Below are 12,922 nucleotides of genomic sequence, written 5' to 3'. Positions count from 1 at the left end.
ATGGACCGCCCTCAACTCCATCGACCGGAGTCCTTTAAGTTCAGTTATGGGAGAGCTGGCCAGTACCGAAGGTTTCAGCAACCAAGAGGGAAAAACAGCTCATTCAAAAGGAAGGGGATTGAAAGGTAGGAAATTGGGACTCACTTTCTTTTTCACTGAGTGAGATTCTTTGGATTTTGCATTAAACAGGGTTCACTGTGACATTAGAAAAGGTAGCATCTCTTCTTAGCATTGCGTTTGGAAATGAAGTCTCTCTGTGCGGGCTGAGGAGAGGGCACTGCATTTACACGCTGGTCAGGAAGCCTCGTCTGGTGATCAGCAGAGTCTTCGCTGTAGTGGAGAAAAGCTTCCCTTCCACCTGAATTTGAGTTTGAATGCGGCATATGACAGCCAAGTGAGCACTGGTGGTCATTTCAGCCTCGGGATTTTAGACATCGCACATTCCATGCAGATAGCATTGTTCCGAACACTCAGTAGAACATCCCTCAAGATGAGGCCATGGTCCGTGACTCTGTTCCTTCTCCAAGCAATCCTGCTGCTGAAATAGGTACTGATTATACCTCACTCATGTGCATGCTCTTTAATGTAACCTAAAAATTGTCTCATACCTCATATTTCTTGCCAATGGCGAAACCATAAACACGGGCACGGAATATTCCAAACACGATACATTTTAATTTGAAAAGTCAGTTAGATGATTTATTTGCCATTTCTTTTGGCTCCTTTCTTACCAGGGTCATTAGCAATAGCTCTGACATGCAGAAAGCAGGTGTTTCGTGAGGACAAAAGCATCAGACTAAACTTTTGAACTTTCGTGGACAAAGTAACATTTTGCAGAGATTTCCACTTTTAAGAAGAAATGGGGGTTGAAGCAATACAACCGAGCACATTTACTACTAACCAAGAAACTTTAAAAGTTAAGAAGGGTAGTATTCTTTTTCTAACAGAAATTTCAGCAGTTCTATTCCTAGGCCCTGAAGCAAAATCACCTTTGTTAATTGTTATAGATTGGGATTGGGGTGGGGAGTGATGGGAATGGGAGACACATGGGCTTTTTACCTGAGGGGTGGCTTTCAATGTCCCTGGACCTCCTAAAACATATTTTCATTGTTTTGTGTTGTGCATGTGTGTATTTATGGTAGTTGAGAAAGACGGCTTTATTAAAAGATTCTCAGAGGTGTCTTGGGAGATTAATCCTAGCCCATGTATGACTTTTGGGTGAGTTAGAACATGACACTCCCTCCTCAGGACACTTTACTACCATCTGCTAGAAAGTTGATAGAGTAACTATACACAACTATAATGACTAAATGTGAACAGCACCCCCTAGAGGTTGTGTGTGTTAACTGGCCGAACTCCTCTAACCCAGGAGGTCTCCCTCCTTGACTTTTACATTTTCCCACAAAGATCTGATCCACTTGGTACTAAAAGCTATCGATTATTGAATGTTTTGTTAGGTTCCAAGCACATATGTTACTTCCTTTTATTTGCACATTTCTAAGAATAGTATAGCAATTTGCAAATAAGAAAACTGAAGCTTATAGAGTTAAATAACATGCCCAAGATCACACAGCTAGGAAGTGTGGTGCTAGGTTGAACAAGACCCTTTAACTCTGGTTCCTGGGCTCTGACTGGCATGCTGCCCACGCATAATGACAGAGAAACTGACTAATATAGGTCTAGTTCTGAGCAGGGTTCTCTGGAGTGTGGTATGTGTGCTGCTGGTGGGACAGAAGATATTTCAGGTAGTATTTGAAGGATATTTTAATGGTTACGAATTTATTCACATCCACATTAGAAATATATATTACATGTATAATCCTATATAATAAAAGCCTAATATGCAATTTGTCCCCTTGACCAGGAGTTCTACCGGGAGTTCAACCAGGGGACGGGGCCAGCCGGCCAATCACCCGCAGCCCCTCCCCCTGACTGGCCCCACCCCAGCCAGTGGCAGCAGCAGGCAGCCAGGGGAAGGGAGGCCCCGGCCGGCAGCTGGCAGCCACTAGGGACCCTACCCATGCACACATTTCATGCACTGGGCCTCTAGTACATCTATGTATATAAAAGCCTAAGCGACCAAATGATCGAATGATCGAATGACCGAACGACCGGTGGATGGGTTGCTATGATGCACACTGACCACCAGGGGACAGACACTCCATGCAGGAGCCTCCCCTTGCTGGTCAGTGCACTCCCACAGTGGGAGCACTGCTCAGCTGACAGACGGGCGTCAGACACCAGGCTCACAGCTGGTGAGCACTGCTGCAGTGGCGTGAGCCTCTCCTGCCACCTCAGCAGTGCTACCAAGCGGCAGCGGCAGCAGGCCAGTGGGGCCGGGATGAGCAGGAGTGGTGCAGCGCCTGGCCCGGGCTTGGGCTCCCCGCCACCTGCCGCTTTGGGCACTACTACATCCCTCAGAAGATGTCGGACTGCCGGTTTCGGCCCAATCCTCACAGTCCCAGCCAGAAACCAGCATTCTGACATCCCCCGAGGGCTCCTGGATTACAAGAGGGCGCAGGCCAGGCTGAGGGACCCCACCGGTGCATGAACCTGTGCACCAGGCCTCTAGTATAACATAATATAAAACCTGGGATTTCACCCAAAGAAATGAAGTTTTATGTTCACACCAAAACCTATACACAATGTTTATAGCAGCTTTATTGATAACAGCCCCAAATTGGAAGCAACCCAAATATATTCCAGTGAATGAATAGTTGACAAAGTAAATAGTCATGGTATAGTCACATCATGGAATGTTACTCAGTAATAAAAAGGAACAACTTATTGACATACACAACAATGTGGATAAATCTCTAGAGAAATATGCTGCCTGACAAAAGTAAGATCCAAAAGGTTATATACTGTATGAATTGATTCATATAACATTCTCGGAAAAACAGAGTGTACGCATGGAGGACAACTTCGTGGTTGCCAGAGGCTAAGGAAAATGTGAGGGGAATGGGAAGTGGGAGTGGCTATAAAACATGAGGATCCTGGCTGTGACAGACACACTCTGTATCTTGATAGAATCAATGTCAACATGCTGGTTGTGATAATGCATCATAGTTTTACAAAAGGGGGAAACTGGATAAAGAGTACAAGAGAATTTCTTTTTAAAAAATGGGCTTAAAATATTATTTCTTATAACTGCATGTGAAACTACAATTATCTAAAAATAAAAAGTTTAATTTTTTAAAATCCATGAGATTTTATGAATAGTATTGCTTTGGGTGAGACTAACAAAAAACCATTAACTGAGCAAGAATATTAGGTAAATGCTGGTGTCCTGGAGGGGTGGTGCTCACTCTAGCACAGAGGATAAGCATGCAGACCTTGGGATCAGTGCCTGAGCAGAAGTCATTCAATCTGCCCAAGCTTTCATTTCATTTGTAAGAGGTAGGCGGCCATATGAGGGTTAAATTAGGTAATACGCATGAAAAAAGTAGAATGTTTAGCACAAAGAAAGCTATTAAGAAATTGTATCTACTTTTATTACTAAAATACGCCAAGATGATGAAGATAGTGTATGACTAGTTGGCATTTTGGAACTATGTGTTCAGAATTCTTCTCTCTAAATGAATGTTCTATGTAAATGCAGCATTTGTGGAACTGTGGAGACGATATTCTTTATTGACTGGCAGGCTCTCATCTCTCGCCACTGTAGCCTTAGAACTACCATATCCAGCAAAAACTGTCTCACACCGTCACTGAGATAAGATTGCCAATATGAGGTAATACATGCTAACAGTCACACACCAGGATTAAAATCTGCATTTGTGCCTAGTTAATTACATTACCCACTCTCTGTATCTGTTTACTCATTAGTAAAAAGAAGATGATCGCATAACCTGCCTACTATGAGGATTCAGTGAGGTCGTGGCCAGAATGCACTACTACAGTTTGGTGACAAGACAACAAGCAGTTGCTGTGGCTCATTTTTCTGTGATTTGATTCTTGGAATTGTGTAGTTTGTTCACAGTTGCCACTTGGATTTTAATGATGTAAATGTCCTGTTTTTAACTTTTCAATGCCCTTCATACCAATTATTTTTATTTTTGTTAGATGGCATAAAGCTGTGTCTACCAACTTGGTAAAACAAAATGTATTGGTCCCCAAAGAGGAGTCGTCTAGTGGCAGCAACATGGAATTTCATGAAAGCCAGCAAAGTCAGAAAAAAAGTGTGATGAAGAAAGTGAAGACCTTCATCGGGAGGATGCTGTCAGCCCGGCACAGACACAAGCCAGCTGGTTCGGGCGCCACCAGCCCCCAGGAAGCCCTCCTTCCCCACCCGCAGAGTGTTCCTCCTGGAGGTGCCCAGGAGCTGCCGCCGCCCAGGCTCCGCTCCACTCCGAGGACGAGAAAACTCCCACAGAACGGTAATCATGGGCACTGCTGGCTAGGTGTTGAGGCCAAGAGGAGTAATGCAATTGGGATGGATTTTCTTGCTACCCAAAGTATGGCATGTCTGGGAGCTTGTCTGCAATGCAGACTCCCAGGCCCCACCCTGTTCTACTGAGTCAGTATCTGCATGTTAGAAAGCTCCGCAAGTAACTCTAGGATGTACATACATTTTGAAAAACTCTGAATTAGATTGCCTTTGAGGTACTTCCCAGTCCAAATGATCAGTGGGTTAGTCAGTTTATAGCCCCTTTTTATTTAAATATATACGCACACATAGATGAGTATGTGCACGCATAGGCACATAGATGAGTATGTGCATGCATAGGCACATAGATGTGTATGTACAGGCCTAGGCACATACTAACACCCAAAGAAATGAAGTTTTATGTTGACATAAAACTTCATGTATATGCATGCGTGGACACATATGTGAGTATATGCATGTACACATACATTAGGAAATCAAACTAAAGTGGGATTTTTGGGGTTTTGTTTCTGGAGCTTAGTGATGCAGTCTTTCAAATGGCTAATTCCACCAGTAGAGAGTGTGGTGAGAATTCTATGAATGAAATGTATGACCGGTAAGTCAAAAAGGACATTTTATGTTATTGTGTCTACTCCCCATGTACTTTATGTAAGAATTGACATTTGAAAAAAAAACATTGTCTTTTTTGCAAGGTAGTAATGCTGTTTTAGGGGGTCCTATGATGGATAGCTAACAATACCACTAATATTTGCATTCTCCTTTGTAGATTTTAAAAATTAATAGACCTTATTTTTCAGAGTAGTTTTAGGTTTACTGGAAAAAAATAGCAGAAAATACAGAGAGTTAGTTCCATATCCCGCCCCCTCTCCTCACCCCATCCTCACAACTGATGCGCCAATATTGATATATTATTACACCAAACTGAAGTCTAGTTTGCATTAGGGTTCACTCTATGCCCTGCCCAGCTCTATGGGTTTGAAACCCCCTCATGTTGTGTAATGGAGGCATCCACCATTACAGCCTCATACAGAATAGCTCCAGTGCCCTAAGAGCCTCTGAGCTTTGCAGTGTCCTTTACAGCCCAGCACCAGGAAACATACAGCCCTGGGGTACATGTAGGGAACCCACACATACGTTCCCATTTCACACAGTGAAAAGGCTGAAAACCTGCTGGGTACTTTTTCTAGGAAGAAAACAACAGCTGGTGGCTTCTAGCTGACTGACTGTCCTTTCAAACAAACATTCTGGAAAAAGCGTCACTAAGCATCCAAGCATCTAGCAATCACCTGGTATGGACTGACCTGTCCATTTCTGTTGAAAATAACAAAAAGGGCATGCTCTATAGTGATGGAGCTGCAGTTGGAGAGTCTGTCAGGAAACAAGAGCCCCAAGTTGCTTTTCCTCATCTGTGTGCATCAATTTGTTTTTGTCTTAGTTGGAATAACAGTTCTCTAAGATTTCTCTGGAAAACATGCTTATCCTTCAGGCTGCAGCTCAAGTATTAACCACCTTGTCTCAGGTGTGGCCCAAACAACATTGCTCTTCTCTGCAGACCCTCATAACAGTTTTCAGCAAATATCTGCTAAATATGTATTACCTGTCAGCCGCATGTTAGGGACAGAGTAGCAGATAGAACAGACATGATCCCTGCCTCCACAGGGTTACAGTGTAGAGCAGGGGTCCTCAAACTACTCCATAATGCAAATATTAGTGGTATTGTTAGCTATCCATCATAGGACCCCCTAAAACAGCATTACTACCTTGCAAAAAAGACAATGTTTATTTTTCCAAATGTCAATTCTTACATAAAGTACATGGGGAGTAGACACAATAACATAAAATGTCCTTTTTGACTTACCGGTCATACATTTCATTCATAGAATTCTCACCACACTCTCTACTGTTGGAATTAGCCATTTGAAAGACTGCATCACTACTTTCTCCAGCCCGCATGCAAATACAAATATTGTATTTGTTCCCGTTTTGTTTTTTTACTTCAAAATAAGATATGTGCAGTGTGCATAGGAATTTGTTCATAGTTTTTTTTTAAACTATAGTCCGGCCCTCCAACGGTCTGAGGGACAGTGAACTGGCCCCCTGTTTAAAAAGTTTGAGGACGCCTGGTGTAGAGGGACATTCCAACACGATACAATTACATCTGCTGCAGATAGAGGGCGCTGTGACAATATGTCATGCCTCAGGAGGGGAGGGGCTCCAGAAAGGCCGCCTGGAGGAGGAAGGGACAGTTTCGCAATCTGAAGGCCACCTGGAGGCAAATAGGGAGATAATGGGGAGAAGGGTGTCCCAGGGAGAGGAGAGCACCCAACATCAAGAGAGCACCAGGTGTAATTAAGAAAGCAATCCTGCCAGGACTGAGGTGGCAAGGGTGTTATAAAGCCAGTTAAGAATTTTTTATACCCAAGGGTGATGAGAAACCACAAAATACTTGCGAGCTGGGGATTTACATAATCTGATTTGCATTTTTTAAAGATAGCTCCGGCTGCAGAGTGGAGACTGGGTTGGAGGAGGGCAGGAGCCAAAGCAGAAGGAGCAGTAAACAGGCTCTTATGTTCAGGAAGGGATGGCAGTAGCCTGGCTGGTTGGGGCAGTGGGGAGGGAAGAGCTGGGCAGTGGAGGGTGGGGGAGAGGGAGGCTTCTCAGGTGGAGCACCTATTTTGAAAGTGGACCCCCCCATCCCCGCTTCACTGAGATTAGGAGCCATGGCTCCCAGAGGGGTCCTTGTCTGCAGCCCTCAGTAGGACGAGATGACTTTAGGTGCAGCGTGCAGTGAAAACACTGACAGAGAGCAAACTGCAAGCACATCGATCCCTTTAACTACACCAAGGAAAAGTCTCATTTCCTGCCTTTTTCTCTTTTAATAAAAAGTAGAGTAACCTCAAGCTTAGTGCCTTCTGCAGCCAATAATATGGTTTTGTTTTTACCATATTAATTTTAATGCCTATGTATGGTACTGGTTTTTGATTTATGGTAGTGTTTTAAGTTCCCTTTATAAATACATTCCTTGTGTTAAGAATGAGATTGCTATAAAGAAAACATTAAAGGGTTCCCATGGCTCCTGGATTATGGGACACTGCTAGGATGGTATGTGAGTGCCTGAGCCTTGAGCCACATTGCTGAAGAAAAATCTTAAAACTTTGCTTCAACCGACAACAAATATTCAAGGGATCGTCCTACACATCAGAGGTTACTTTTCTAATTTCACAAAGTTAAAGGGAAAAGCAACAGGCAGCAAACTGGTCTCAAAGACAGAGAGGTGACCAACCACCTTCTCAAGACTGGTTGGTGACCATTGAGATGCCAGCCCAAGCAAAGGCCGTGTGTGCAAGAGAAGGTGTCAGAAAAGCAAATCCAGGTGGAATTGTTAACCCTAAGAAAAAAGCTCCGAGGCAGCACGGGATGCTGTCTTTCCAGACACTTTCTAAAGGAAGAATGTGTTTACAACTGTGATCATTACAGCTTCTTTCCCCCCTTCACTCTGAGCAGCTCTCCAGCTCGACGTGGTAGAAGCAGAGACGGAGGAGATCACCCGCGGAAGCACCCTGCTCCGGGCCAGAACCACCAGGCGGCTCTCCGTGACATCCCTCCCGGCAGGGCTGCACAAGGTGAAACGCGGAAGCACACTCCCCCGGGACACGCACAGTCAGACTCTAGGATGTGGGAGACGCCAGGTTCTCTCCTGCCCCAAGTCCCTCACAAGAAAGCCATCCAATCTCCTGCTTGTGTAGCGATCCCAGGAATTTAGGCCCAGAAAACCGGCTAATTGGATCTGGTTCCTCCATTTCTGAGCTAAAACTGTTCAGCTTCTCTTACAATCTGGGCAACAATGGAGCTTGGAGTTTGACATTGGCGTTTTAACTGTTCAAATATCACGTAGTGTGCTGGCATCTGGCGCGTCGTGCATGCTGCGTGGGGAGCAATCCCTGGGACAGGCTCTGCCCTGCAGACATTCTTTGAGGATGCGAGTGTACATCTGGCCAAGGCAGTAGTAGACGTTAGCTGTATGTGGCTTCCAACACCTGAAACGTGGCCAGTGCAACCGAGAACCTGAATTTTTAATTTGATTTAATTTCACTTGTAATTAAAATGCAAACAGCCACATGTATAGGAAGTACAGACAGTGCAACCCTAGACCACCCAGGACTCCCCCATCCAAAGCTTGTATTTATCTGTAGGTATGGAAATTTGAGCCTAAATTGCTCAGATTATTTTTTAAAATAGCCAAAACTATTATTAGTTTAAATATAACATTTACGTAAAGCTATGTTCCAGGCCCTAAGTGCTTTAACTTCTCAGGTAATTCTTACAACAGCCCGATAGCGTATGGCAGTGTTCTCCTTATTTAGAGATGGCACAGAGATTAAGTCATTTGTCCAAATAAGTCAGGCTTCAGACCCAGGAAGACCTGGCTCTATAGAGTCCTTACGCTTATTTACCATGCTTAGTACTAACTGCATCATCCAATATGGTAGCCAACACCTACATGTGACTATTAATAAAATTTAAATTAAATCAAAGTTCATTTCTTTGATTGCACTAGCTACGTTTCAAGTATTCAACATGTGGCTAGTGTGGCAGTTGTATAGGACAGATAAAGACCATTTCCTGTCCACAGAGAGTTCTATTACATAGCAGTGCTCTAAGCCATCACTAGAGTGCAGTATTAGTTTAGAATCTTGCCTCTTTTGTGTGCAAGGTTCATACTTATTTTATTCCTATTATGTGCTTGTTAATTCCCAGTTCTAGGGCCACAAAGGTGATCCTATGGACATGGTGGTGTTTTGTGGGATTTATAGTTTAATAGAAGAAACAGACATTAAACCATGGCACTGCAGACTAATGGGGTAAGGATAATCATTTGAACAAATGGTGCTGGGATGGGCAGATGTGGGGAATAAGATGAAATTCGATCCCTATCTCACACCATATAAAAAGTTTAGTTCCTGTTTGGTAATAGATATAGAAAAGGTAAAACCTTAAAACTTTTTAAGGACACAGAATAGCTTCATGATTCCAGTATAAAGACTTCTTAGAACACATCCCTGACCACAAAAGATGGAGCCCTGTCCAATGTGGCTCAGTTGGTTGAGGGCCGTCCCATGCACCAAGAGGTCACTAGTTTGATTCCTGGTTAGGGCACATGCCTGGGGTGTGGGCTTGATCCCCAGTAGGGGGTGTGCAGGAGGCAGCTGATTCATTTTAAAAAAGGGGGGGAAAAGGATATATTTGGCTATATAAAAATTAAGAATTACTGTTCATCAAAAAACATTAAATCAAATGTTCTCTACTGGCTTTAAAATTCTGAGGTTTTGTTTAGCTCTCAGAATGTCCCCCAAAATATATTTAAATTAATTGCCCACATTTAAAAATTAGAATATTTCCAATAAAAATCTGGCTTTTCAGCTTTCGTTAGAAAACTAAGAAGATTTGGAAACACTAGCACCCCCCCCCCCCCCACCATTCCTCACAGCAACAGCAGGAGCCCTGCAGAGGCTGCCCCCTATGCTTGAGGCACATTCTCTCCAGTTCACACCAGCCCCAGGTTGTTTTACAAAAATTGCCTGGCCCCTCTAGGCATTTGACTTTACATTAGTGGTATCCAACCAACAGAAATATCTTAGTAATTATGAAGGGTGGTAAGTGCTTAGTAGGAAAAAGTACTGAAGTTTATGTGAGAGAGGAGAGAGTTCAACTATACACAGGGCCGGGAAGTTCTGCAAGTGACATGTGAGTCTGGGCAGGCTGGCCGGGGCCGAGTGGTGTGTTCAGCACATGCATTTGTAAACTCCCTCACAGGCGAGGGCTAGGACCCAGATGTGGTCTCATATCCTCCTTTATGCAGGTCTCACAATAGTCCTAATGCTATTTATTAAGAGAAGAAGAAAGTGAACCCAATTAGACCAAAGAGGGCATATTAGCCAGGAGCCATGGCCTAGAAATGATTCCTAATAGCAACACCATGAGAGCAGGTGCGTGCAACCAGCACACCAGGGACAAGAGGAAAAGTACCAGGCATGTGGTGAAAAGAACCCAGAGCTTTTTTACGTTTGCAGACATGTCTGCCATGAAAACAAGGAAACCTACAGAAAAAAGACCAAATTAACAACTGGATCCAGTGATAATGAGCTTTCCGGGCACTGGTCCATAAGGACTCCACCTCACTGTGCTCAGTGGCCGCACAGGCAATTTCTTCTTCCGCTACGACTGACCTGCTTTTTTCCTGACACTGTATATTCTTTCAGAACCAGGCAACCTCATTCTCTGCACCCTATAGATGCCTTCAAAGAGAGCTCTGGGCACAAAGGAGATACATGGGGCGTGGAGAAAATATGAATACGGTCACCAACTTGACATTTGTTATGTTGCAAACGTTCAGTTTGTAAGAATTCTTACCTAAGCACTGTCACAAAAGTCATGCTGGCGCTTTTTTAATCTGTGTTTGCATCTCTGTGATAGGCTCCATGCTCCGCAAAAAAGAGACCACACTTTCCAGCACTTAGAAAGAGGAAACACGGCACGAGAAATGTCCTCCGGAAACCAGACTTGACAGTAGGAAAGCTTCAAATGCAGGTAGTGGACAAAGGCTTTTACTTCTGTGTTTCAGAAGCAGGGGCAGGCCAGGTTTCGCTGGATGCACAGCCCCGCTGGACAGCATGACTGTGCAGTGAAATTGATGATTGCCATTAAGAAATAATGTTAGTGGGGGCGTTTTGAAAGTGGCTGAAGGGTTGCTAAAGGCACCTTGGTTGGTATTGTGTGCCTAATAAACACAAAGGGAATCCAATTAATATAAAGGCATGCGCATAGGTTTCTTTTGAGAAGAAATGAGATCGTCTTTATCACTGGGTAGTAAATGTGTATTTTCAAGCTGTTTGCTACAACTTGAATTAGAATAATACTTGGAATGTGCAAAATGTCCACCAATTCCTGAATTAATCTTCAGGAAAAACAACCATCCCTCAGGTTTGACAGCGTTGTCCCAGCACATGGCTACACTTCTTTGTATTTATCTGTCACAGGTGGATGACCTCATAGAAACAGTGACTGACAAGTCCATGAAGTTACTGGCCCAAAGGCATGCTGAGCTTCAACAGTGCGAGTTTCTAGGGGACGAAATTCTTCAGTCTTCTAAGCAGTTCCAGAGGATTTCCAAGAGAACCATGAGGAAATATAAATTGAAGAATGTGTGTTTCCCATGTACCTGCTGCTGCTTCTGATTTTGTTCTGGATTGCATAAAAGTTATCTTAATAGGGATTCTTACCTTTTGGTACATAATCCTGAATAAATCCCTCTAGTGAATGAATCAGTGGGGAGGAGGCATTTTTTTATAATATTCTGCCCCACAGTCCTTAAAAAATTACTTTAAAAATTACTTTTTATTTCTAAGTTACTATAAGCAAATTTTTGCTTTATAATTCTTATAAATAATGAAAAAATAGAAACATTAAGACATAACAATTCTGCAAAAATATTTCTCCCATGATTGCCTTTAAATACAACAAAGTATTTAAAAGTATTACGACACTTTTTGCTTGCCCGCTGTATCTCAGTGGTTGAGCGTCTACCTATGAACCAGGAGACCAGGGTTTGATTCTCGGTTAGGGCACATGCCCAGGATTGTGGGCTCAATCCCCAGTGTGGGGCGTGCAGGAGGCAGCCTATCAGTGATTCTCTCCCATCATTGAGGTTTCTCTCTCTTCCTCTCAGAAATAAAAAAATATATTTTTTAAAAGGTATTATGACACTTTTAATATAACTATAACTGAGCTAATTTCAAATTTTCATGTTTTTAAATATAAAAATTCTTAAAATTATAAAAATGTAACACTATTAAGGTATGATTCATGTAAAGTGTCATGTTTCTGAACTAAAATAAATGAATAAAGATGAAACCTAACAAGTATTGAAAATGTAATTTAATACTTAAGAAAATTACAGGTGATTCAGCCTTAGTTTCCTTTTAAAAAGGTCATGAATTCCTTTAAGCAAGACCATATTCATATACTATTCTAAAATTACTCTTCACTTTATTGACTTTTCTCCACTGAAAGTTATTCCCAAGGAACAAAACAGTTGAGAGGAAATATGAACAAAACATTTATTTATTTTTATTATTTTTTTAAAATATATTTTTATTGATTTCAGAGAGTAATTAAGAGGGAAAGAGAGATAGAAACATCAGTGATGAGAGAATCATTGACTGGCTGCCTCCTGCACTCCCCCCACTGGAGATCAAGCCCGCAACCCAGGCAAGTGCCCTTGACAGGAATCAAACCTGGGACCCTTCAGTCCACAGGCCAATGCTCTATCCACCGAGCCAAACCGGCTGGGGCTGAACAAAACATTTGACGACCACACTGCTCAAGTATTAAGGAGAGCGATCTGGAAAATAATGCACACGGATTGGCTCTGCCTTTTACACCAGTGGTTCTCAACATCATGGAACCTGTCCTACAATGACCATACACCACCAACATTCTGCACAAATTTTGCAAGTTCACAGCCCTCCTGAA

General features: G+C 42.9%; 1 protein-coding gene across 1 annotated transcript; it reads left to right on the top strand.

Annotated features, from left to right (window-relative positions):
- Positions 1-11,625, top strand: LOC308529586 (uncharacterized protein C3orf49; the record flags this gene model as incomplete). Its single annotated transcript, XM_081105759.1, has 5 exons — positions 1-125; positions 4,066-4,379; positions 7,892-8,013; positions 10,865-10,978; positions 11,428-11,625. 5 exons carry the CDS (start codon positions 1-3, stop codon positions 11,623-11,625), a joined length of 873 nt encoding a protein of 290 aa, XP_080961885.1.
- Between the last annotated feature and the right edge of the window lie 1,297 nt (positions 11,626-12,922).

The sequence above is a fragment of the Myotis nattereri genome (genome assembly GCF_964212035.1).
Source record: "Myotis nattereri genome assembly, chromosome: 14".
Lineage (NCBI taxonomy): Eukaryota > Metazoa > Chordata > Mammalia > Chiroptera > Vespertilionidae > Myotis > Myotis nattereri.
This window is presented reverse-complemented; position numbering and strand designations above follow the sequence as displayed.